Source organism: Chlorella variabilis, assembly GCF_000147415.1.
Source record: "Chlorella variabilis unplaced genomic scaffold CHLNCscaffold_6, whole genome shotgun sequence".
NCBI lineage: Eukaryota > Viridiplantae > Chlorophyta > Trebouxiophyceae > Chlorellales > Chlorellaceae > Chlorella > Chlorella variabilis.
This window is the reverse complement of record NW_005435082.1, coordinates 77564-102209: the sequence shown is the minus strand read 5'-3', so window position 1 is coordinate 102209 and position 24646 is coordinate 77564. Positions and strand designations below refer to the sequence as shown.

General features: G+C 68.9%; 6 protein-coding genes across 6 annotated transcripts in view; 2 read left to right on the top strand and 4 right to left on the bottom strand.

Moving 5' to 3' along the window:
- The window catches only part of CHLNCDRAFT_51199 (hypothetical protein), a gene marked incomplete at both ends in the record, with an annotated part of 6369 nt that extends 4230 nt beyond the window's left edge, over positions 1-2139 (top strand). Inside the window, 4 exons of the mRNA XM_005849172.1 lie at positions 185-1018; positions 1261-1459; positions 1627-1759; positions 1902-2139. Of these exons, the coding sequence (XP_005849234.1) occupies positions 185-1018; positions 1261-1459; positions 1627-1759; positions 1902-2139 (1404 nt within the window). The remainder of the gene's footprint in view (positions 1-184; positions 1019-1260; positions 1460-1626; positions 1760-1901) is intronic.
- Positions 2140-3227: 1088 nt separating this feature from the next.
- CHLNCDRAFT_51198 (hypothetical protein) lies at positions 3228-4665 on the bottom strand (the record flags this gene model as incomplete). Its single annotated transcript, XM_005848971.1, has 5 exons — positions 3228-3254; positions 3482-3625; positions 3991-4052; positions 4302-4383; positions 4660-4665. The coding sequence occupies 5 exons, from the start codon at positions 4663-4665 to the stop codon at positions 3228-3230; spliced, it is 321 nt and encodes a 106-aa protein (XP_005849033.1).
- A 380-nt stretch (positions 4666-5045) lies between these two features.
- Positions 5046-9695, top strand: CHLNCDRAFT_51197 (hypothetical protein; the record flags this gene model as incomplete). The annotated part of the gene is made up of 14 exons (XM_005849171.1): positions 5046-5081; positions 5247-5328; positions 5542-5673; positions 5862-5968; positions 6082-6174; positions 6412-6494; positions 6699-6822; positions 6987-7142; positions 7513-7612; positions 7949-8109; positions 8341-8406; positions 8656-9096; positions 9300-9375; positions 9619-9695. The coding sequence occupies 14 exons, from the start codon at positions 5046-5048 to the stop codon at positions 9693-9695; spliced, it is 1734 nt and encodes a 577-aa protein (XP_005849233.1).
- Positions 9696-10148: 453 nt separating this feature from the next.
- Positions 10149-12750, bottom strand: CHLNCDRAFT_48678 (hypothetical protein; the record flags this gene model as incomplete). Its single annotated transcript, XM_005848970.1, has 7 exons — positions 10149-10233; positions 10427-10500; positions 10683-10687; positions 10814-10912; positions 11137-11230; positions 11353-11398; positions 12743-12750. 7 exons carry the CDS (start codon positions 12748-12750, stop codon positions 10149-10151), a joined length of 411 nt encoding a protein of 136 aa, XP_005849032.1.
- Positions 12751-21191: 8441 nt separating this feature from the next.
- CHLNCDRAFT_21772 (hypothetical protein) lies at positions 21192-21644 on the bottom strand (the record flags this gene model as incomplete). Its single annotated transcript, XM_005848969.1, has 2 exons — positions 21192-21448; positions 21557-21644. The coding sequence occupies 2 exons, from the start codon at positions 21642-21644 to the stop codon at positions 21192-21194; spliced, it is 345 nt and encodes a 114-aa protein (XP_005849031.1).
- Positions 21645-22103: 459 nt separating this feature from the next.
- Positions 22104-23608, bottom strand: CHLNCDRAFT_143448 (hypothetical protein; the record flags this gene model as incomplete). Its single annotated transcript, XM_005848968.1, has 5 exons — positions 22104-22388; positions 22631-22714; positions 22929-23054; positions 23214-23316; positions 23520-23608. 5 exons carry the CDS (start codon positions 23606-23608, stop codon positions 22104-22106), a joined length of 687 nt encoding a protein of 228 aa, XP_005849030.1.
- Between the last annotated feature and the right edge of the window lie 1038 nt (positions 23609-24646).

Below are 24646 nucleotides of genomic sequence, written 5' to 3'. Positions count from 1 at the left end.
GGGAGGTGTGCTGGTTGCTCTGCTGTTGGTTGCTCTGCTGTTGGTTTCGATGCTGCCTTGGCTGCTGGCACCAGGGAGGTGCCCCGTACCCTACCTGGCCACACCCCCTGCCAGCGCCTGTCCAGGATCTCCTCACCTCCCACTTTGGCGCGCCCTGCCTGCCACCCCCCCCGCCTGGCTGCAGAGAGTGCTCGTGCTGCTGGGTGCGCTAGCACCGGCTGTCCAGCAACTGTGCACATTGGTTGCGGCCAAGGCCGCCGAGGCCACAGCCCAGCGTGACGAGCTGCTGGGCGCGTGGCAGCAGCAGGACAAGGCTGCTGCCGCTGAGGCCAACCAGCGCAGCACCGCCGCCCACGACGGCATGGCCGTCTTTAGCAAGATGCAGGCTTTCTTCACCAAGATGGAGGCTGGCAAGGAAGCCAGCTACATCGAGCACCTGCTGTCCGAGGTGGAGGCCGCCTGCATCGACGCCCAGCTGCACGGCGTCACCGAGCGCTGGCTGGCTGGCATGGCGCAGCTGGGCGACCGCTGGGGCGACGTGCTGCACACCGTGGAGGATGTGCAGCACATGGCCATTGTGGAGCAGGTGCTGTGCACACTGCTAATCCAGATGCACGACCCTTGCACTCCCCCGGGTGGGACGACGCAGCTGACCTGGGAGCAGCAGGAACGCCAGCGCGCCGCAGCTGCAGCGTCAACTGTGGCAGACACCAACGCCAGCGCTACGGCGGCGTGCAGTGGCGGCCTCGACAGCGGTAGCGGCCGCACCCTCAAGTTCGATGCGGTGCGGGTGCCTGCCGACCCGCCGCTGGTCGGCTTTGAGGGGCACCGCCAGCGCTGGCGTGAGCTGGTGGTGGAGGGCACCGAGAGCCTCGTGCACTGCGCCCAGGGCCTCGTGGACATCAGGCAGGTGCAGCTTGAGGACAGCCTGGCGATGCTGCTGGCCAAGCTGGAGGGAGCACTGCAGCGCTTCCACCAGGCTGCCCCCGGCGCCCCCCAGGAGGCGCGGGCTGAGCTGGTGGAACTGTGGATGAGGCACCCTGGCCTCATCCTGCAGATTCTGCAGCAGGCAAGCTTGCAGTGGTTGGGAAGGCAGGGGAGCCACCTGGGGTGGCTGCTGGCCAGGGAGGGGCGGGCTAGCTGTGGCAGCTCTGAAGGTGGCGCCTTGGTGGCTCTGTCGTCGCCTCCATCCAGTTTGGTGCAAACATTTGAGCCCGCTCCGCCGTCTGCTGGCTGCCCCCCACACGCTGCCTGCTGCAGAGCATGCAGGTGTATGTGTTGCCGGGGCTGCAGCGCTTGGAGGAGGCCCGCCTGCTGTCCCTCACACTGTGGGCCTGCAAGGCCCAGGCGGCGGTGCTGGAGATGAGCACCCTGCGCGGCCAAGTGCACACCGTGCTGCAGGCGGCGGTGCAGGGCATGGTGCCTGCCGTGCAGCTGCAGACGCAGGGCAAGGATGCTGGTGAGGCATCAAGCCTGGAGCTGCGCCGCTGGCGGTGCATGCGGCTGCAGCTCTGCTGCCGCCCTGTTCACTGCTTCGGCCAGGCAGACCTCCGCTCAGATTGAGCTCCTCCTGTGCCTGCTGCCTAACTGCCTGCTGTGCCCTGGCCCGTCCGTTCCGCGGTGCAGGCTGCACGAGTGTTGCTGAGCTCGCCAGCGGCGTGGATGAAGTGGCCAGCCTGCTGCTGGCGCGGCTGATGCCGCGGCAGGAGGCCACGGCCATCGCCGACCAGGTGGACAGGCCCATAGAGGTGCTCATCAGGTGGGTGTGCTGCCAGGTGGGGCATCCCCCCGCCGCACGCTTGCTGCGCCGCTGTTTTGAGCTGACGCAGGGTCAGCAGCAGCCGCCCCCTGCCACCCATCTAGGTGCCTGCCCTGCTGACCCCCTGTCGCCTGCTTTGCAGGCTGGGCTTGAGCACGCAGGAGGTGGCGGCGGCAGCTCAGGCAGGAGCGGAAACTGGCGTGGCCAGCCTGCAGCACTCCATTGAGCAGCAGGCTGAGCAGCAGCGCAAGCTGCTGGAGGGGCAGGAGATGGTGCTGGCGCAGCTATCAAAGCTGGCGCACCTTTGCCAGCAGCAGCAGGGTGGCAACGGCACTAGCAGCACCCCCTTGTCTGGCCGCACCACGCCGCTCGGCAGCTAGGGGGATGGGTATGTACTGTGGCCGGGAAACGATGCGATGCTGGACTGACGGGGCAGTGAGGGGCAGAGGTGTGAGCATGTTGGGATGCTGAAGTGAACGCTGGTGGCAACGACAGACGATTCTTCTTCGGCGCCTGCAATGAGAGGAGTGGCGCATTGTATGTCATTGTAGCTGGTTTACGCAACCAATTTCTTTGTAATGGTGATGCGTTTGAATCTGCGACCATCCAGGGATGGCACCTGCAGCCGAGGGCCTCCACCGGGCGGCCGCTGGTCTGGTCTGGTGCAGTGTCGGCACATGTTGACTGCTGACAACAGGAGATGTGTCAGACAATAAATAGAGCCTGCATTCATACGCCGGCTGTTCTGCCGCCCGCATAATGCCTGCCGCTCTCGTGCTGGCCCTGGCTGTGACTTAGCATGCCGCGTCGTGCTGCTGCCTCTCTTGCTGACTGCAGCACGTGCAGTCGCGGCTTCTGGCAAGGCGAACGACTCAGCAGCACCGTGTACCAGGCAAGACAGGGTGCTTTGGATGCAGGCGTCACGATTGGCGGCGGGCAGCGGGGGCGGCGGCGGGGGCCAGGCGGAGGTCGATAACAGCTCGAAGCCTACAACCTGGTGGCGATTCAAGACCTCCTGGCGACTTGATCACTGCCCTGACACCACGGCCCCTGCATCCCCGTGCCCGGTGCCGCCACGCGCCGCCACGCGTTGCCACGGCGTCTCATGCCCTGGACATACTATTGAATATTTAGTAAAGATCATCAAAGCAGGCTCCCGACCGGCAGTTGTGTTCAGCACTTGCGTTGGGACCCCCCAGTCAACTCAGCCCGCTCTGGAGGTCCACAACCGCTGTCTCTCCCTTGCTCAAAACCACCTGAGAAGAGCCTCGTGCCTGCCCCACTCTCCCCTTCACGCTCTCCCTTTCCATTATTCGGTCGAGCAAGTTGGCAACGCCTGGGTTACAGGGCTGGGAGGTGGACGGCAGTCAGGCGGGGGCGCAGGGTGCTGCGCAGGGCTGCACCGTGCACCGGGGCCGCCAGCTCAGCCGCGTGGATCTCGGTCGCGCAGAGCTCAGCAGGGCGGAGCTCAGTCGAACAGGGAGAAGCCCATGTCCTGCAGCAGAGGGCGGCGGGGAGGTGGAAAGGAGAGGAAAACCATTGAGCTAGGCGGTGGCGGGTGCACAGGGACACATGCTCGGCACTGGGACCTGGGTAGGCAGCATGGCACAGCCGCGAAGCCGGGCTGTGTGGTAAAGAGCGCGGCGGAGCGGGCTGTTTGGCCCGACAGCCCGCTGCCGCCTCCCCTGCCTGGCAGCACCCAGGCCGGCGCCAGCCACCCACCTCGTCCTCCTCCTCCTCAACCTTCTCCTCCTTCTTCTCCTCGGCGGGGGCGGCGCCGCCCGCAGCGGCGGCGGCGCCACCAGAGGCAGCCACGGCGCCGCCAGAGGGCACAGAGGCCAGCTTGGAGATACCCGCGGCAATCACCTGCAGCAACAGAGGGAGCCGGGGAGCCGGGTCTGGCAGTCAGGCGGGGCGCCCAGTGCAGCGGCCGAAGCGGGGCAGCTGTTTGGAGAGCGAGTGGCGGGGGAGGCCAGCTGAGCACTCCAGGGCGCCTGCCAGACATGCGGGCCGTCCGGCCACACGAGCTGCAGGCTCCGAGGCTGCTCCCGAAAGGCCCAGCCCGCCGCTGCCTGCCGACGCAATGCGTGCCGCTGCTGCCGCCGCGCCTGCTGCCGCGGTGTCACCTCCCCAGCAGCAGGCCCGCAGCTCGCACATCGGCAGGCGGCGGCATGGCAGCGGCGTGGCGCGGGGCCTCGCAGCAAGCAGCAGCCCATGCTTGCCTCGTTCACGTCCTTGCCCTCCAGCTCGGACAGCAGCTTCTGCACGCGCTCGGCATCAGCCTCCACGCCGACTGCGGCAGGGGCAGGGACAGCGTGGGCGGGCGACGCAGACACGTTTGCTCTCCCGCCCGCCGGCGACAGCGGCAGCAGGCTGTGGCATGGCATGCTGGAAGTGCCCGCGCGTCCAGGCTGCACTGAAATTGCGCCGTCCTGACTGGCTCCTGCCTCCCAACACGCTGTCCCCAGCTGCCGCTGCATCACATGAGCAACGCCACCGCCCGGCTGCCGCCGCCGCGAGCAGCTGTAGAGCAAAGGCGCACCAGAAGACAGGATCTTCTTGATGTCGGCCTCGCCGGGGGCGGCGTTGCCGCCGAGAGCGGCAAGCAGGTAAGCAGCGACCACCTGCAGGGCGGGCGGGCGGGCGGCGGCAGTCAGCTGATGGGCTGGGCGGCCGGCACCCAGTGGCCGGTCTCTGCCGTCGGCGGGCCGCCAGGCTGCTGTTGTGGCCGTGGGCACGGCGTTCCAAGCCCTCCCCGTGGCTGGCAGCGGCGCCTGGTGGGAGGCTCGGCCTTGCATGCAGCATGCTGGTGCCGCCGGGCTGCTGCGACCAGCTGGATGAGAGCTGTCCTCTGTCTGCGCGCTGCCGACGGCCCCAGCACCCCGCTGCCATCACCCCACCTTCATTGTGCTCTCGACGCTAGAAGCAGTTTAAGGCCTAGGCCGGCTACTAGTCAGTCGAGGCGACTTGCAGAGGGAGGGGCCAGGCGCGGGGGCGGTCTTTGAGCGGCCTGGGGTCGCGAGGTACGTGTGCCCGGGTCGCGCAGTACTTCTGGTTTGCCGCTCTTGAAAACGGGGGGCCCTGGCCGCCACTCGAGCGGCCGATCAGCCTCCCAGTGCAATTTCAACGCTTTCAAAGCGCGCATATAGCCCACTCGAGTCGACGATCGGCGCGCTCTTTGCCTGGCACCCAGCAGCCGGGCAGCGGCTGGGGCGTCTCGGACAGCCCTCCTGTAGCTGTCAGGCGGGCATTTGAGCATACCACGCCCGACAGGGCAGCTGTCGCCATGGAGCCGGCTCTGGACGGCTCGGACGGGGCAGGGGTGAGGCCAGCGGGGTTTACAGGGTGTTTTGATCGGCTGCACGCCGCCCGGCCCGGCCCCACGGCCCCCGCCAGGGTAGCTGCCGCGGGCTGTCGCCGCCTCCCGCCTGCCGTCGCCGCTCCTTGATTGCCCGGGGCCCCCGCCACCTGGCCAATGCCGCTGCAGGCCCCGGAGCTGATGGAGGGGCTGTATGCCTCGGAGAGCACCCTGCACAGCAGTGTGGCCTTCCTTCGCAACACGCTGGCGGGTGCGCTGGTGCCGCCGGCCGGCCGGCGTCGAGGGGTGGCAGCGCCGCGGCACAGCCGGGGCCCAAACAGCGCAGCGCAGCAGCTTCGGGGGGCACCCAGTGTCTGTTCTGCGTCCCATGCCTGCCGCGTGCATGCACCGCCTGTTTGGCTGTTGCCCTGTACCTTGCCCTTGCCGCATACCGCTGCTGCTCCGCCGCACCGTGCTGCCGCAGGGCTGGGCTTCTGCCAGGACCTCAACCTGCTCTCCACCGAGCCATCGGATGTGGTGTCCACCTGCAACACCATCTACGGCCTGCTGCTGCAGCACCAGAAGGACTGCAAGTTCCGGGAGCAGCTGAAGCAAGGTGGGCCTTCGCCCGGCTGCCGGGCACTCTCACGGAATGTATTGCACGCCACATGCGCAGGGCCGTTCCTGCCGCTCCTTCCTGTCCTCATATTTCACTAGCAGCAGTATCAGGCAGGGCCGCTGTACGCCCATGCCAAGCTGCCGCTGCCTGTGCGTCGCTCTGCCTTCCACCACCCTGCCCTGCAGACATGCACCGCCTGCGGCTGGACATGGGAGTTGCTGACAAGGAGCGAGGGCGGCTGGAGGCGCGGCTGGCGGCCAAGGAGCGGGAGATAGGGGGGCTCACAAACAAGGTGCGGGGCCGCGTGGGGAGGTGCCGGCCGGTGCTGGCGCTGGTGGTGCGTTGTCGGTGTGGAGGCCAGCCAAGGGCTGGCCGGTGACTGCTGGCACCGCCGCTTGCTTGCAGGCCAAGGCAGCCGGGGAGCAGCACCGGGAGGAGCTCAAGGCGGCGAAGAAGGAGGCGGAGGACTTGCAGAAGAAGGCGAGCGGGCGGGGCTGGGTTGGTGGGGAGTAGGGTTGGCAGGGGTGGCGGGCCAGTGTGGCGGCAGGGGTGTGGGGTGGCGGGGAGCAGCAGGGATGAGCTGGCCGCAGGAGAAGCACAGCAGCAGGCATGGAGCCCGGAGGCAGGGTGTGAGGTGTGCTAGCCAGCTGCCCCGCACCGCACCCTCGTCGGAGCCCCATCCCACCATCCCGCCGCCGCCGCCACCACCACCACCGCTGCGCCTCCGCTCCGCAGGTCACCGGCTGCGAGCGGCGCATCGTCCAGATGCAGCACGAGATCAAGCGCAAGGAGAAGGAGTATGAGAGGCTGCAGGAGAGGTGCGGGCGGCATGTAGAGGCATGCGGGGTCCTGTGGGGACCAGCCTGGCCCCCGTCACGCCGCACAGCGACTCGTGGCTGCTCCGGCCCTCTTCTCATGCTCCTGCCATTGCCCTTGTGTCCACACGTGTGCGCACACTCACGTGCACACCCATCCACGCACACACACACACACACAAGCACACCGCCATCAACCCCCCGCAGGCTGGCGCACTACCTGGCGGACAAGAAGCGCAGCGAGAAGGCGGCGCTGGACATGGCGGGGAAGCTGACGCAGCAGCTGCAGGCGCGGCTCGGTTGGTGTGGCGTGTGGGGGTGGGGGTGGAGGGTGAGGGGGGCCAACTGGCGCAGCATTCAGGCCTGTGTGTGGGCTGGTGATGGCGTCGCGTTTGTGGGTTTGGACGTGGCGGGGCCAGCGGCGCGGCAAAGCTACACCTCTATCCTCCCTCCCTCCCTCCCGCACACTCTCTCCCGCAAACCCCGTGCCCGCAGGCGGACCAGGCGGGGGCGCGCGGCGGGCGCGGCGGCGCCGCCGCCGCCCTGCGCTCGGACGAGGGCCTCAAGGCGGTGGTGGCTGCCTACGAGGCCAAACAGGTGGAGCTGGGCAAGGAAAACCGGGACCTGAAGGCCGCGCTGGCATCGCTGCAGGTGTGTGCTGTGCCGTGTGTATGTGTTTGTGTGTGTGCTGTGTGTATGAGGCGAGGGGGCGTGCCTGCACCGCTGTGTGGGTGTGTGTGGTGGGGCAAGGGGCCCTGCCTGCAGCAGTACGTAAGTGTGGTGTGCTGGGATGCACGTGCGGGGCCAGGCGCGCGCCAGGGAGACCAGCGGCGGCCGTGGGTCGGGGCGCCGGGTGCACCTGGGCGATGTTGGGGAGGCGGGCGGGCACAGGCCCGTGGCCCTCTCGCCCTCTCGTCCTTCACTTTACAAATTTAACAGCACGCGCTGCTCGCTGCAGTCAAAGCTGCCCTTTCCTTCAATTTCATGGCGTGCCTGCGCCCACCGCCTCCCGCCCATGCAGGCCGAGTACAAGGATGTGCTGAACCGGCAGGTGCGGCGCCAGCAGGAGGACGCAAGCACCAGCGTGGCGGCCGCCGCGGCCGATGACGCCTTCCTGCAGAGTGAGCGCCGCTGCCGCTGCCGCTGCTGCTGCTGCTGCTGTGCCTGCACGGCGTGAGCTGTGCGTGGCTGCGTGGTGCTGCGGTGCAGCCGGCCTGCTACCTCTTGCGCCTGCCGCCACGCTGCCGGGATGCGCTTGCTGGGCCTCGTCACCTCGGCACACCTCCAGTCGCCTGCCTGCCCCCATCCTGCGTTCCTGGCATGTGTCCCGCCAGGCAGGCAGCCAGCCCTTGCCCACCCACCACACCCTCCTCCAGCGTGTGCCCTGCGCTCTTCCTCACCGCCCTGCTCACCCTACCCGCCTCTCCCTCCTCCCACGCACACTTGCGCACACGCAGGCGTGCCCAGCATGAGCGAGGAGGAGCTGCGTGCTGAGCTGGCGGCCCGCTCCAAGAAGCTGCAGCGCCGCACCTCCAACCTCGCCTCGCTGTCCGCCAGCGAGGCCGACTTTGCCACGCCGGGGGAGCAGCGCCTGTTCCGCGACCTGCAGACCACGCAGGTGGGGCAGGAGGGGCGGTGGGAGGAGGAGAGGAGGGGGGTGGGACGAAGGAGGGCAGCTGGCAGCCTGGCCTGCCGCCGCATGGCACGTAGCGTAACACGCCGTTCTCGCTCGCCCGCCACTGCACGGCCTTGCCTCGCCTGGAATCAGCGACCTCCCTGTGTGTTCTCAACCACTTCCCCACTGCCCCCGCTGCCCCCCGCTGTGCCTGCTGTGCCTGCTGCGCTGCAGAGCGTCATCCACGACCAGGAGCGGCTGCTGACGGCGGTGCTGGCCTCGCTGCGCTCCTCGCAGCAGGTGGGGCGGGGCGGGCGCATTGGGTGGTTGGTGGGGGGGGCGTCATTTGGGTGGGTGGCGGGGCGTTGTTGGATGGTGGGCGGTTGGTTGGGCGCGTGCCAGAGCCCAGGGGATGCGTGCAGCCTGGCTGCCCCAGCTGCCCCGCCTGCTCGCCACCCGCCACCCGCTTCCCCTCCTGTCGCCTCGCCGCATTCAAACTCCTCCCTCCCACCAACTACGGCTGCCCCGGCTCCTGTACCGCCCCTTCAGGCCAAGGAGTCGCTGCACCAGGCCGACATGCGGCGCATGGCCCAGCACTACCAGGCCCAGCTGGCGGCCGCCGAGAGCGAGATCCAGCGGGCCAAGGCGCAGCAGGCGGAGGCGGCGCAGGGCGAGGTGGATGCACTGAGGGAGCAGCTGCTGGAGGTGAAGGGGGTGCTGCAGCAGCGGGCGGAGGCGGAGCTAGCGGCGGCGCGCGCCGAGGCCGAGGCCGCCGCCGCGGAGCTGCGCGCGCAGCTGGCAGAGGCGCAGGCGGCGGAGCAGGCGGCCGGCGCGCGCGCGGCCGCCGCCGCGGCCGCCGCCGAGCGCGAGGCGGCGGAGCGGCGGCGGGTGGAGGAGGATCGGGGCGGGGAGCGGGCGGGGCTGGCGGCGCAGCAGGAGGCGGCCGTCGTCGCGCAGCAGCGCTTTGAGCTGGTGAAGAAGCATTACGAGGTGGGCTGGGCAGCTGGATGGCTGGCAGGGAGGGGGGAAGTGAGGGCTGGCTGCTGGGTGGCTCAGGAGCTTGGGACGGGTCGGCTCTTGCCCGTTCCGTGACAGGGGCCCTGGCCGCTGCACGGCCCACCCCTCGCCGCCTTCTGCCCCTGCTCACCCCTCCTCCCGCCGGGCTGGGCCCCCCGCCCTATGCGTGCGTGCAGGCGCTGCTGCGGCAGTATGCGCCCGGCATCGGCGCCGGCATCTTCCTGGAGCGAGCCATCAGCCGCAAGGCCTCGGGTGCGCAGCCCGGCACCCTCCGCCCTGTGCCTGCCGGCATCGGCGCCGCTGTGCTGCCCGGCGCTGTGCTGCCCGCCGCGCCTCCACCCGCATGTCGAGTCGTCCACGCCGCCCCTGCATGCTGCATGCCCTGTGCTCCACGTCAGCTGTGCCCTCCTCTTGAAGAAAAGGGGCTGCCTTTTCCCAAGCCATCCCGGCCAACCATCCGCATGCCCCTGCCCCTGCCCTGCCCTGCCTCTGCAGAGATGGCGGATCTGGAGATGCAAGACTCGGCGGCGGCCCGCGAGGGCACCATCCCCGCCGCCCTCTCCCAACGGTAGCCGCGCCAGCGCCCGCGCAGCAGCAGCGCTGTCGCACCGGCAGCCGTGCCACCGCCCACGCAGCAAGCTGCAGCACCACCAGCGCTAGCGGCATCCCGGGCTGTGCCCCGGCGCCTTACCTCTCCCACCTGCTGACAGGCGGGCGCAGGACCCGCCTCGCCCCTCTCCCCCCATCCTCTTCCCGCACTTGAGTTTTGACCGCCGCCGCACCCAGGCACGTGCACCCCGCACCTCTCTCCGTTCCCTCCTCCCATTGCACTCCCTGTATGTATCATTTCAACAGTTGCAATACAAGCACAGCGAGGGGACAGAAATGCCGGGGACCAGGACGTATCGAGCAGTAGAGACGGGCTGTGAGGGCTGCTGCAGGCTTGAGCCTGAGGGAGAATAGTACACGCTTGCGCTCAAGGCAGGCGGCCGCCGCCCATCCTCGGCCCGCCAGCCCTGCTCGCGTCACCGGTAGCCGCTGTACTTGCGCCCGTCTGCCCGCCGCTGGCCCTGCACCGTGACCACCAGCCGCCGGGGGCCGCCGTAGTTCCTGCAGCACCCGCGGCAGGGCCGGCGGGGACAGGGACTGGCCTCTGGGTCAGCCGCGCTCCTCAAACCGAGGTCGGCAGCCCAACGAGAATTGGGCCGGGGCATAGCCACACAGCTTGCAGCAGCATGCTGCCATGGGGCAGCAGCGCGTGCTGCCAGGGGGGTCCGCAGCCTGCCTGTGTTCGTTGAGGTACACGCCCTGCCAGATGCCCAGCGCCAGGCGGCCGTGCTGCACCGGCACCGTCAGGCTGGCGCCCATCAGCGACGACTGCAGGGCGGGCAGGGAGGGTGGGAGGCAGGTGTGTCGCCACCCGAGGAACCGAAAACAGGAAGTGTGTGCTGCCAGCAGGTGCTGTGGGGTGCAGGGCGATGCCCGGCAGCATGACCCCCTGAAAACAACCCCTGCGCTGCCTGATCTGAAGCAGTCCCGGCGCGAGCACTTGCCTTGACATGAGCTGCAGGCAGGCAGGCAGGCGGGAGGGCAGCTGGGCAGGCAGGTGAGGAGGAGGAGGAGGAGGAGGAGGAGGGACGCCCTGGCTCAGGCAGGCGGCCTGCACTTGCAGCCCGCGTGCTGCTCTGACCTGGCATGTCGTCATCTCCTTCGTCGTCGTGCCGGTACTTGATTTTGTTGCCCTCTGGTGCAATGCGGTCCAGGCTGTCGGCCAGATCCAGCGGCACGTCTGCAGGCGGGCGGAGCGGTCACGCACGCTACAAGCCATTAACAGCGGGGTTGCTGGGGCAAGCCATCCGCCTCCTCGTGCATGCAGGCCAACAACCCAACCAAGTCATGCATCATGCATGCACAACAACGCGCCACCTCGCGCATGTCTGTGTCGCAAGTTCCTGTTGTGGATATGCAGACTGTAAAACCAGACCAAAAAGCAAAAAGCAAGCATGCACCCACCGGGCGAGGCGTTTTCGTTGATGGTGAGGGAGCAGCTGGTGTGCTGTACGAAGAGGTTGGCCATGCCCACCTCAAACTCCGCCAGCTCTGGCAGCTGCAGGGAGGGTGCACGGTGGGCATGGCCGTGGGTGACAGCCCGGCACCGGCAGCAGTACCAGCTCAGGATGCGGCATCGCAAGGCAGGCTTGCCTGCTGCAAGAGCTGCCGCGTGATCACGTGGCAGCCGCGGGACAGCGGCGGCAGCTCGATCACTTTCTGCAGCCTGCACGCAGGTAGTGGTGCGGGCCGCTTCAGCTATGGCGAGCAGGCGGGTGGGCGGCGGAACGGGCGGCGGCAGCATGGCGGCAGGCTCACCATTCAGTGGGTAGCACCGCCCCGGCTGCTTCCGTGTCGGCTGCATCACGGGCAGGTGTCATGGGGCTCGTCAGCGTGTGCAGCCACGAAGGAACGGCTCTGGGGTTTCGGCACTAACCTGCGCGCGCCACTTGACGGGCTCTGTCGGGCCGCTGCTGCTTCCAGGGGCCTCCGTAAGCTGCACAAGCGGGCTGCAGCGCAGTGGAGAGCTGCAGGCGGATTCTTGCGGCCGCCCTCGCTACCGCCGGGGCGCGGCTGCTGCAGTGGGGCGTCGCGATGGTGAGGCAAGTCATGCTGGCGATGGATCAGGCACGCAGGGCGGATATCGGCGGCAATTCGTCTCTGCCCCGCTGGCGCCCGTCAGCATTTGATCTGAAGGCTCAAGAGCTCATGCAGCGTCGCCAACGTTCAATTGGGGTGAATCGAAATCAGATCAGCTGAGCCGCAGCCCCTGCCGCCATCTTGCGCGGTCAACGTTTGGCTCCCTCTGCCCTTGCTCTCGCGTTGCCCTCAGGGGCAGCCGGGCCTAGCCGTGCATCGCAGGAGGAGCACACTGCAGGCATCACGCTGTTGACGAGCTGCGGGGGCACCTGCACCCTATGGCGCCACCGCCGCCACCGTTGCCGCCAGAGGACGCCCGCGCCGCTCCGCCGCTGCCTCACCACCTGCAGAATGCGGTGCACCGCGCGCTGAGCGACCTGCAGGCTCAGAGCCTGCTCTACCCGCAGCAATGCGCGGCGGCAGAGGCGCAGGGCGAGACGGCGCGGGAGGAGGCGGAGAGGTGGGTGTCGGGCTGTGAAAGCTAGCACGACGTGTCATCCAGCCGCACCAAGGCAATAGCGTGGCCTACCACCTAAATGCATCATTTCCCTGCCCTAGCAGGCGCGTGCTGAGTGCTCTGGGTGGCGCGTTCGACTACCCAGCCGCCAAGGCTGAGCTGGAGCAGGCACGCCGTGCTGCCAAGGCACTGTCCCGCCAGCAGCGGCGTGGCGGCGGCAGAGCCGCCGGCGTGGGTGCAGAGAGGTACACACTGCCGCTCTGCTGTGCTGACGAGCTGACACGGATTTAGGTAGACAGCTTTTCTCTGCTCCTCTTACTTACACCGCTGCTGATGGCCCGTGCTTGCAGCGGTGCGGAATCGCCTGCCCAGCCAGCACCCGTACATCCAGCACCCCCTGCCGCCAACAGCGGCGAAGATGATTTGTGGGGCAGCTTTGAGGCCTTCTCTGCGGCTGTGGCTGCAGAGGTTGACCAGCGCATTGCTGCCGCCCGTCTGCGCCCGCCCCTGGGTCCCTCCAGCGAGTACCCACGCCGCCAGCAGCCCCAGGGGCAGGAGCCTGCCCAGCCCTGCCGCGAGCCAGCTCCAGAGGCAGCTTCACAGGAGCAGCCCAGCAGGAGACCACTCGGCAGCCTGCAGCAGGTCAGCGTGCCTGCGGGGCAGGCACGGAAGCGGGGGCGCTCCTCGCATGATGCACCCCCGTTGGCTGCAGCAGAGGCGCAGGATGGCAGGCCAGCCGGCCAGAGGCGTGCAGCGGCAGCGCCGCTGCCGGTGCCGGCCCCACCTGCAGGGTCGCCAGCCTGCAAGCGGCAGAGACCGCATGTAGCATTCGGCACCCGGTGCGATGCACCCCGCACCACCAGGAGCCTGAAGCCTGTGCGGCTGGATGCAGCGCAGGCGCCCACACCTCCGCAGCTGCCGTCAGCTGCGCCGGCAGTGGCAGACAGGCAGGGCGCCAAGGGCCCAGCAGCCGGCTCGGCAGCTGCAGCAGCCTCTGGTGTGCCGCGGCCTGATCTGCTGCGTTCGCTGGGAACCGCGCTTGCTGGACGTGACGGCATTCCTTCTGGGAAGACCGCTGGCGAGCAGGCGTCACGGGGTGCAGGTACAGCAGCCCCCGCAGTGCTGCTGAACAGCATGGGGGGCGCCGGGCAGCTGCAGCAGCTGTTGGGGGACCTGACTGCAGCGCTGCACGGCCTGCAGCCTTCATCTGTGGCAGAGGCTGCTCTGAGCGGCGATGCTCATGGCAGCAGCGTGCACGCAGTGCTGCAACAGCAAGGCATCACCGCAGTGGAGGCCCAGGACGCAAGCAGCCTGCTCCAGGTGTGTCTCTGCCGAATGGCCTTGATGCTGCAGAGGGCAGTGCTTCAGTTGCATCGAGGCCATGCCTTTGCAAGTTTGGCTTCAAAGCAGGCCACTCACTCACACGCCTCTGTGGTGCCCTCCCCGCCACCCCCGCAGATTGTGCTAGATCGTATGGATGCCATCGCTGCACGGCCCGCCAGCCCTCCCGCCGTGGCCCCTCCTGTTGCTGCTTCTGAGCAGCTGTTGCCGGCAGCAGCCGCGGCGGCGGCTTCTGATGGTGGACCGCCGCCCAGCGCCAGCTGTGTGCCTGCTTCGCTGCCAGGCCCAGCAGCCCCAGACACCGCGCAAACAGACGCGCTGTGCTGCCGGCTCAGCCACCTGCTCGACAGCAGCGGCGCACAGCTGCAGGATGTCGGAGCCGGGTTGGCGGCGGCGCTGCATGCCGAGGCCAGGCTTCAGCGCATTGGGGCCGCTGCCATGGAGGCGGCTCTGGCCGGCGCGGAATCGGCTGTAGCCTGCATGGCTCGGGAGCCCGCAGCCGCGCCAGCAGCTGCCATGGCGCAGCCGCAGGCAGAACCACGCCCTTCAACATTCGCAGGCCGGCCGGCAGAACAGCCAGCCTCGCCGCCGTTGGCCGGCAGCCTCAGTCTCGCCCCGGGCGAGCCCCCTGCATGCTCGGTGATTGTGGCTCCACACAGAGCGCAGCCTGCGGCTGCTCATGAAGGGGAGATGCACCACAAGCATGTGGAGCAGCAGCCAGCTCGCCAACCAACGACAGCAGCAGAGCCAACCGAGGATGCCAACCAGCCAGTGCCCGCTCAACTTCTGCCATCGACTGATATGCCAGCCGCTGTGCGATCCGCACCCATTGGCTGCCCCGCCCCCACCCAGCCTTCCATGGTATGCGCAGCGATTGGCATTCCGCTGGAACTTCCCAGCCAGCCTCAGTGGCTGCTGCCCTGGGGCGGAAGCAGCGGCCTGATGCTGCAGCCGCAGTCAGCAGTGGTGCCAGGCTTCCCTGCCTACGGCGCCCTCCACCAGGACCAGCAGCAGGCACAGCAGGAGGGCCAGGGCGATGCCAGCTTCTCTGTGGCTTCCGACGAAGAGCTGGAGGACGAGCCGCCCAAGGAGACCAGCAGCGCTAGTGCCAGCGAGGCAAGTGCCAGCCCGGCCTGCACAGGCATGGTGCCACCGGTTGACTTGGCAGCCTCTAAAGAGCAGGATGGGGGAGGGCAGCAGGGGCAGGAGCAGCAGGCTCTGCTGGATGACATGGCGGCGCTGGCGATAGCGCAGTACCGCCAGGTGAGGTCAGGCTCCCTGTTCGACAAGTGCTGCCTGCTAGTAGCGTTTCGCTATTGCCTACATGCCGTGGACTGCCAGCCTCCTCCCAACAGCTCCTGCCAGACCGGCCAATGCTGCAGATCAATCATGCAGTTGAGGAGCACGAAGCAGAGCAGGCTGACCACGGAGCCTGGGATGTTGCCATGCGAGCGATGGGGCGATCTGCTGTCCCCAGGCCTGGAGAAATGGTGGAAACAGGCGACGGAAATGGCGAGGCAGCTGGATGCAGCAGCGCCGAGGCGGCCCCAGCATGCGAGACCACACATGCCGCCGCTGCCGCTCCCAGCAACACGTCCAGCCCTGAAGCAGCCGTGCAGCCCGAGGCCTCTGAGCAGGGTGTGGCGCTGCCCATGCCAGCCGCTTTGGGCGTGCCACGGCCAGCGCCGCCCTACAATCCCATCAAAGCGGCGGCCGAGGCGGCGGCGGCGGCGCGGCGAGAGCGGGATGCCGCCGGCTGGCGGCGGCTGCGGGAGCGTGCCGACATGCTGGCGCTCTGGCACGAGTATGCTGCTGAGCTGGGCATCAGCGGAGGCTGTGAGTCAGAGGAGGCACAGCAGCAAGAACTGGTAGCGCCCGACCCAGCCGCGGAGCAGCTGCCGACGGCGGCACAGCTGCACCAGGCTGCCGCCGCGCCCGCTGCCCTCGTGCCAGCGCCTGATTCGGGAGAGGCGGCGCCTGCCGTGCCGCAACAGAGGCGCCATCCGGGGCAAGGCCAGTGGCTGTGGAGGGCTGCCGACCCTGCTCAGGCCGAGACGGAGCCGGCTGCGCATGCCACCCCTCCCCCGCCGCCCTCAGCAGGCCTCAGCCAGACGGCCACACCGACCACCAGCGGCAGCAGCAGCACCTGCCCAAGCAGTGAGGACAGCGGCTCCCTGCTGACCGACAGCAGCTGCACCGGCACTGACGCCAGCATCAGGCTAGCGGGAAGGTACGCTTGGAGCAAGCATAGTGCCTGCAACGGTGCAGGTCAAGCTTGCTTGCATCACAGCATGAAACAGGCGCATGCCATGCCTCCCCTTCCCTGCAGGCACAAGGCTCGGGCGCTGCGCTACCGCCTGCTGCGTCACCAGCTGGCGGCGGCAGCGGGGCTGCGGCAGTCGATGGCAACAGATGGCGGGTACGGAGGGTCTGAGTGCAGCGGTCTGTCCCCGCTCTCAGCGGCGCAGATTGCGCCTGCTGACAGCAGCTACGCCAAGCCGGCCACTGCAGCGGGCCAGCTGCAGCCGCCGGCACAGCTCCCAGGCACAGTGCTGGGTGTGCCTGTGGACAACGTGAGCAGCAGGGCAGTGGCCCCACCGCCTCCCAGCCTCAGCTGTGATCAGCAGCAGGCGGAGCAACAGCTGGCAGCCACGCCCCCGGCAGTGTCCCACGCGGTGGGGGCATCCGAGGCAGGGGCTGCTGGCATGCCATGTGCCCTGCCTGCCGCCGCTGCGGCTGCAGCAGGCCAAGCAGGCGGCCGAGTGCACCCCAGGGGCCTAGCTGACCATCTGTCTGATGCCACGCCTTCAGTGGCATCCGCCCCAGCCAGCGCCTGTTGGCAGCGCAGCGGCGGCAGCGGCAGCTGGGGAGAGGCGCAGGGACCATGCCCAGCCCGCCAGCGCGACTGGCGGCTGCGCCCAATGAGCTGCAGCAGCTGCAGCACGCTCGGCGAGATTGGCGGCTGCAGCAGCCCGGCTGGCGGCCTGGCGTTCAAGCACGACCGGGGCGAGGGCAGCTGGCTGGGCGCCAGCAATGCAGCATCAGCAGTGAACCCGACCAACAGCACTGATGACTTCATTGCGGCCACCCTGGCCAGGTGTGCTGCGCATCAGGCGGCGGCGCTGGCAAGCGCCCGCGCTCCCGGCTCGATTGCCGCGGAGGCGGCGCCTGCCTCGGAACCAGAGGCACCACCATCTGCTGCTGGAGCGGATTGCGACAGACTCATACATATCAGTTCTCTCAGAGCAGCAGTGTCAGCGCCTGCCGGCCCAGACTGCCGCGTGACCGTGAGCAGCAGCAGAGGGCTGGCGGCGCTGCGGGCCCTCAAGGAGCGCGTTGCAGCGGGGCGGCAGCGGAGGTAGCGGCGGCGGTGCGGCTGCTTCCGTGATGTTTGGGCACTGGTATCCATGATGCTCCGAACATATTGTGCTATATTTTACATTTAGAAGTAAGCACACCGTGGTTCCTCGACTGTACGCTTGCACAGCAGGAAATGTATGAGGCAGGGGAGACGGGGAGGCACCCCACCTTTGCGCCACGGACGCTGGCTCGCTGTACAGCCCTGCACACTCGGTCCAGTGAGCTACCCCATGCAGGCCCTCCAGGCCTGGTCGTCCACACGCCTGGCATTCATCATTACCTGCACCCAGCAGGCTCCGGGTGCCACGGTATGTGGTGCCGGGCGGTGCCTCCTGCTGGCAGCTGGCACCTGGCAGCTGGCTGGCGGCGCGGCGCTCCCGCAGCAAGCCTCACCTGGTCGCGCGTGCCCCACCCGCACTGCTCAGCCAGCTGGGCGGCCCTGTCCAGCACAGCCGGCACCTGGGCGCAGGTCAGGGCCGGCGGCGCTTCCACCACGGTGTTGCAGGACTGCAGATGAAGGTGGAGGTAAAGGTGGGGGACGAAGCTCCGCAGTAGCTGCGAGGGGGAGTAGGGTACCCTACCCGCACAGCAGCTGGCCGGCAAGGTCCAGAATCATTCACTGCTCGGCGCCTGCCACTCCACTATGACTTGCTGCTGACCGGTACCGACCGGTACCGCTGGCCGCACTGACCTGGCATGACTCTGCCACCAGGGCGGCGGCGGTGGCGTTGGCAAGGTGGCCGTCTGCCAGCGCCAGGCCGGCGGCCAGCAGCAGGGCGGCGGCCTCCTGTGTACGCACGCGGCCCCAGTCCACCAGGCAGGTCTGCAGGGCCGGGCAGTTGATAGGTGTAGTGTTTCGGGGGGGAAGAAAAGGCCCAGGCTTGAGGTGCAGCTGCTGGCAGCGGAAGGTGCTGGCCAGCACCTTCCGCATGCGCCCCGAGGCAGAACCACATCATCCAGATGTCGGCGCCACGCCTCGGCGTGGCGCCTCTCATGCCAGGCCCTTGTCACGGCCCGACAAGCTGCTGTCATGCATCCGCGCAAGTCGGGATGTGCCCACTCGCCTGGCCCCCGGTGCAGTCGCCGCGCACCGCGCCCGCCAGCCACATCCCGGGATCCGCCAGCCACGTGCCCGGCCCCATCTGGCGGTCCCACTCGGCGGCCGCCTCAAAGGCGGTGCGCAGCGCTGCGGTGTCGTTGGCGTTGACCAGGGCCGCCACGGCCCTGCGCATGCGCATGAGTTGAGGGGCGGGTGCGAGGGGCTGGCACAGCCAACTTGAATGCGCAGCCGATGCAGGGCGCCAGAGATTGACGGCAGGTTGAGGGGTGGGTACATGCTGCGGCCTCCAGCACCTCCAGCCGCACTGCGTGGCATGCATGCGGTGCGCCCTCCTGGAAGCAGCGGCACCGCCAACCTGGACAGAGCCAGACTCCGGCTCCATCCCTAGCCCCAACCCCGCATGAGATCATGCCCGCACCTCTGGTACGAGTCCCGCGGCCCGTAGCGGGTGCCGGCCCCCCAAGTGGTGGCGTTGGCGGCGCCCAGGGCCCCCAGCCGCCCGCCCTCCCTCAGCGCGACCACCTGCGGGTCCCGGGGCGGGGGTTGGGGTGGCGGGACGCCTTCTTGCCAGGCCCACTGAACTGGCGGCACACCCACTCCACAAAAAGACAGGCATCCGCGCGCCTTGTCTCGCCCCGCCACGCCACTCCATGCCATGCCACACTGCAACCCCAGCACACCCCACCACACCACATGCACCCCCGACCAGCCCACCGTCAGCAGCACCAGCATGTCCACATCCACGTTCACGCCCGGAGGGTCGGTGATGTTGGCGGCGGCTGCAACGTCCCCCGCCGCCGCCTCGGCAGCGTAGCGACTGGCCGCCGCCAGCGTGGCGTTCAGCACCTCCTCTGCAAGGGGTGGGACAGGGGCAGGGCAGTGGACAGCATTGCGGTGAGGTGTGCAGGGTGGCAGCCTAGCAGGAGGTCGCCCCCGCCTCAGCTCCACTGTGCCACGCCTCTCCCCTCACACCGGCGGTGGGCCCCAGCAGCGGCGCCGCCGCCCCGCGCGCCAGCGCCAGCGCTGACGCCTCGTCAAACGCCGCCTCGCTGCCCGGCAGGGCGGCCTCGCAGCCGGCCGTCAGGTTGGGACCCATCGCAAACCTGCAGGTTGGCTGAAATTGCAACCCGGAGGCGGAGAAGTTGCCTCCCGCAGGGCCGGCGGCCCCCGCCGCCGCCCCCACCGCGGCATCGAACCGCGCGGGCAGCGTGTTTTCGGGGTCGATGCGGCCGCTGATGCTGCAGGGCTGGGAGCTGACCCACTGATCAGGGGGAGGCATTGGCATGGCGCCAGCGGAGATGGGCGTGGGCGGGGGCAGGTGCAAGTTGCAGCGGCCGGCGTTGGCGATCAGGGGAGGGCCGGCCAGGCCCTGGATCTCCAGGCTGGCGTTGGGGGTGGTGATGTCGGCGGGGGTCATCCAGCCCTGCTCCGACGCGTTGATGCTGAACCGCTCTGTGGCAGCGCTCATGGCGGCGACACAACGCAGACGTCTTGGGGGCGGCAGATCACGCATTCAGCGAAAGGGCTGGCGCAGGCGTGCCATGCCATGCTGGCAGGCTGGCGGACCGGTGCGCAGGGCACAGCCTGTCTGAGCAAAATAACCGCCGCCGCCACGCCATGCCCACCCGTGACTCCCGCCAGCACGATGCCGGGCAGCAGGCAGGCGTCCGCGCGGCGGCCCAGGTACGGCTCAGGGCAGCTGATGAGGCGGGTGTACAGGCTGGCTTCTCGGAAGGCGCCGCTGACGAACGCCACCGTCGTGCACGTGCACCTGCGGCAGGCGAAACGCAGCGCCGGTTCAGCGAGGCACTGCTAGTTCTACCTGCGGCGTGCGTGCTGTGCATGCTCTGCACGCTGTGGTCCATGTCGCGCAGTGCTGCCGCCTCAGCTTGCAGCAGCAGCAGCAGCAGCCAAACCAATCCCACAGCGAGCGCCTGGTTTGTAGCCAAGCCCTCCCCGAGGCACCCTCCCACCTCAGCGCTGACAGGGTCAGCTGCCCCGCCGTCACGTTGCGGATCACCAGGCGAGGGTCGCCCTGGCCTCCATACAGCACCGCCGCCGTCAGGCTGGGCACGGTGAAGGGGCCTGCGGTGTGGCTAGGCAGGGCAGGGGAAATTCGATTCGATCGCAAGTTGTGGCAAGTGCTGCAGCGCAGCTGCCCGGCCCCAGGCACCTTCGATGATTATCGCAGGGAAGTCGCCGGCAGCGGATGTGGACAGGTCACCGGCGGCGTGGCCGTTGCTGAGCACGGACCGCACCTGCGGGAGCGCTGGGCAAGGGCACAAGCAGTGACTGATCTTGTGGGGTTTTCACTCCCACCGCATTCAGCCTCCATGCTTAACTTGACAACACGGCTGGGCTGCCTGGAAGGGCGGCGACCGCACCCACCTCTGCCAGCGCGTCTCCCGGCAGCTCCACGATGGCCGACACGCAGCCGAGGGTGGCCAGCGGGGCGGACAGGGAGAGGCGCAGCGTGCCGTTAGCCACCTCGTGCCTGACGGCGGACGCCACCGCCTCCTCCTCGGCCGCCACCGTGAGGCTGTAGGGCGCCGCGGGGGGCGCTGCCGCGCCGTTTGTGGCCGCCGCGGCGGCGCCAGCGGCGCTGGGGCGAATCAGCAGGGAGAAGGGGAGGCAGGACTGGACCTTGGAGAAGGCGGGGAGGCTGAAGGTCTGCTCGGCGGCTGTTGCCGCTGTGCTCTGGCTCAGGCACAGTGCCGCCGCCAGGAGCCAAGCCAGGGGGAGGTGCGGGCGCATGCTGCCCTGCCTGTGGGGAGCAACCTCGCAAGGCGATTGGGGCTGTGAGAGGCAGAGGAAGTCCAAGGGGCACCCCGTGGTACTGCTGACTCAGCACGAAGGTACAGGCGGCTACCATCAGCCGGCATGCACGCTTGCCGCTGGCGGGCCAGCATTTCGTCACATGTAGCGCTTTACAGCTTGCAGGTGCACAGCGAGGTGGTGGGGCGCGTAGAGATGAGGACAGGCGTGCAGCGAGCGGGGAGCAAGAGCGCACAGGGTGGCCGCAACTCGCAGGTCAGAGCCTTGCAGGAGCTGGCCCGGTCATGGCATCGCTGATCGGGCGGCGGCAGCGGCGAGGCGCGGGGCACGTGCTGGCGCGGCCAGGCCGAGCGACCCTTGCCGCAAGCTGCTTGAAGGTGCGGGAGGTCAGAAGGCACGTGCTCCGGACACCACCTCCCACCACAGCTGGAAGTCGCAGGCCAGAGACCAGAGAGGGTACCTAAAAGTGGCTGGCCTGTTCTTCTCGAAAAAGAAGTGCCCCAGCCAGGCGAAGCCATACCCCACCAGCCCTGTATAGAGCAGCAGGCCGGGCTGGCGGGTCGCTGCGGCGGCCGCCGCCAGCGCCAGCGCGCAGCTCGTGCCCGCCACGTGCAGGCGGCGGCAGGTGCGGTTGGCATGCTCGCCTGCCGCGTGCACGGGTGCGCAGGGCGGCGGCGGGTCAGGGGAGGGCAGGGCTGGGTGGCGCAGCGGCGGGACTGGCTCTGAGGCACCACCACCCACCTCAAGCTTACCTAGGTAGAAGGGGTAGAACTGCCTGCGGCTGCGGAACCTGGACCCCGCGGGGTGCGGGATGCGAGCGTACGAAGGATTCACCACCATGGGAGCAGAGCGTGGTCAGCTGCAGCTGCAGCTGCAGCTGCAGGTGGCGGCGGGGGACCCGCTATGTGGCGGCGGGGGGCCGGGCGGGGACCTGCCGCTTGGGGTTGGGGTTGGGGAGAGCGTGTCGGGGCTGTCGGAGGGCGACACACGGGTTCCTGGCGATCAAAGCTCGCCGAATGGGCTGTTTGCTGAGTCGGGAGTGCCGGGGATGCGAGACTCGGAGATGGCGATGAGGGCTGTCGGCGTTGTTAGGGCTGCTTTTTACCAGGACACATGCATCAACCCGCAAGCCCAACATCAGCAGGCTCTGCGCGCTGATCAACACCACCACTCCCTGCTGCGCAGCGCTGCGGTGGGGCGGGACATTGGGCTGAGCAGCCAGTCTGCACAAGAAGAATGCAGGAAAGGGCTACACAGAACGAAATTCGAACAGCATAGGGTGCGCGGCACATAGGCAGGCTAGCTCGCAGCGCCGGCCGTTGCCGCTGCCGCTGGCGCCGCCGTCCCGTTGCCCGTCGCCGCCGCCTTGCTTGCCTGCTTCGGCTGCTTCCACGGCTCCTTGGCCTGCCGCCTGACCAAGGCCTGCTTGGCAATCGGCTGCTGCTTGCCCAGCTGCGCGCCCGCCGCTGGCTTGCGCGTGTGCTGCTGCTGCCACAGCTCCTGCGCGTGCTGCCGCACGGTGGTGGGGCCGTGTGAGGTGGCGTACTGGCGCAGTGCCTGCTGCAGGTGGCGCTCCTCCTCCGCCTGCACCAAGCAGCAGCGGTGACGGTGGGTGGCAGCACGCGGCGGTGGCTGGCCACACGGGCGCCTCCGTGCAGGGCCGCCCGACGGTGCGCCGCGGCCCAAGGCGCCTCGCAGGGCCGCCGCCCCCCCTTGTGGCTCCGCCCCGCACCAACACACCAACACATCCGCCGGCCGCTCACATCCCACCCACACACCCACACACACGCCCACACACACACACATACACACACACAAGTCCCCACCTGGATCTGCTCGATGATGCTCTGCTGCCTGACGCCCGTCGCCGCAGCCGCCGCCTCCTGCCGAGACGAGAATTCCTTCTCCACCTGCGCAGCAGGCGGCAGCGGGAGGAGGGCGGCGGCTGCGCGGCTCAGCCTACCAACCCGCGGCGACTGTGCGCACGCCTGCCACCCATGCGCACACCTCGGCAAGCACACATGCACTCACACCCACACTGACACCCACACACCACCCACACACGTCACACACACGCACACACACACAGTCACACAGGCACCCACCCCACACACCCCAGGGCACCTGGATGGACGCCTCAATCTTGCTCAGGCCCCCCCCTTCCTCCGACATCAGCTCCAGCTGGCGCAACGCAAAGCGGCGCCCCGTGGGCGGCTCGAAGCTGGCCAGGTCTATCGCCTCCAGGCGGGCCTGCAGGGGGCGACGGTGTGTGCGTGGATGTGTGTGTGCGCGCGCGCGTGCGCGTGTGTGTGCACTCGGTTTGGAGGGGCGGTGTGCCGCAGAGCAGCAGGGGCCCTTCAGCCTGTGCCGCCCTGCCACCACCCGCCTCCGGCCTGCCCGGCAGCCCACCTCTGGGTGCCTGCGGTAGTAGGCGTCGATGAGGCTGTCCTCTGGGAACTTGATGGGCGGCGGCCGCCCCTTGCGCAGCGGCTTGACCGGCAGCGGCGGCGTCCTGCGGTGAGGCGGTGGCCGGGAGGTGGCGGCGGTGGGGAGGCGGCGGCGGGTGCATGGCAGCCAGGGGCAGAGGCGGCGGCCTGCTTGGGGGCAGCAGCTTGTTTCGGAGCGGCAGCGTGCTGATGCCGGCAGCAGCAACGACGGGGCAGTGGTGTGCACGGATGCCAGAAGGCAAGAGCACGGCGGCGGCGGCGGCGGCACCTCATCAGCGCATACAGCCAGGGCGGGATGTCACCGACGCCCGCCATCACCAGCTCCCTGGCGTATTTGACGAGGTCCCGCTTTGACATGGCTGCCCGCCGGCCGCTGCTGGGGAGGGGGCTGCAAGGGCGATGGGGTGTGGCCCAGTTTGGGGGCAGAGGGGGTGCTGGTGGGTTTGGGATGGCTCGACAGGGTTACCAGGAGTCACTTGGAGGGCTCCAGGCGCTGGGTTTTGCGGTGGGGCGGGAGGAAAGGCCAGGAAACAGCATGTGTTGCCCAACACATGGGCGCCCCTAGGCTGCTGGCCGGCCATGGCCGCTGCTTCCACGCGCGCCTCAACACTCACGTTGCTTGCATGCAACCACCTTGCGTCGGGGAGGCTGAAACCAGCGTCATGGCAGGTCAAGTTCCTTTCAAGAACGACGGCTCGTTCTTCGACCAGTGGCAGAAGATGCAGGAGGCCCAGCAAGCCGTTGCGAGCAAGGAGGGCGCGCCTGCAGCAGGACAGGAGGAGGCGGCCGCCCCGCCGCCGCCGCCGCCGCCACCGATTTTGGGGAGCGGGAGAGGCCAAGCCACCGCAGCCTAGCGAAGCCGAGAGTGGGCAGGAAGGAGGTGGGTGCTTGGGAAGGCTGTAGTCCTGCTGCCACGGGCCGTGTGGAGCCTGCACGGCCGGGTGTGATGGGCAGGGTTTCTGGAAGCGGCGCAGCCAAGCTCGCTCCGCCAGAGCTTCAGGCCTGCTAGCTAGCACGCACGCGCTACAGGTGCCGGCAGCAGCGCCCCACGGCAGCAAGACGCGGCGGCGGCGGCGGCGCGCGGCGGCGGCGGCCCCGCGGCGGCTCCCGCGGCAGCGGCGGGCGGCGGCGGCAGCGGCAGGCCTGCCTCCGCACCGGCTGTGGTCCTGAAGACGAAGTCAATTGTGCAAGTGCGCACCCGCAGCGGCGACGTGCTGCAGGCCGGCAGCGGCAAGCGCAAGAAGGGTGGGTGGCAGGGCGGATGGGGCGGGCTTGGGAGTGGTGCCTGCGCCTGCCCCGTGGTGCATGCATGCGCTGCTGCGCCCTGTCGTCCTGTTGCCTGTCCACAGCGATCCTTCTGTCGGCCTGCGCTGCTCAGTTACCCCTGGCAGTGCC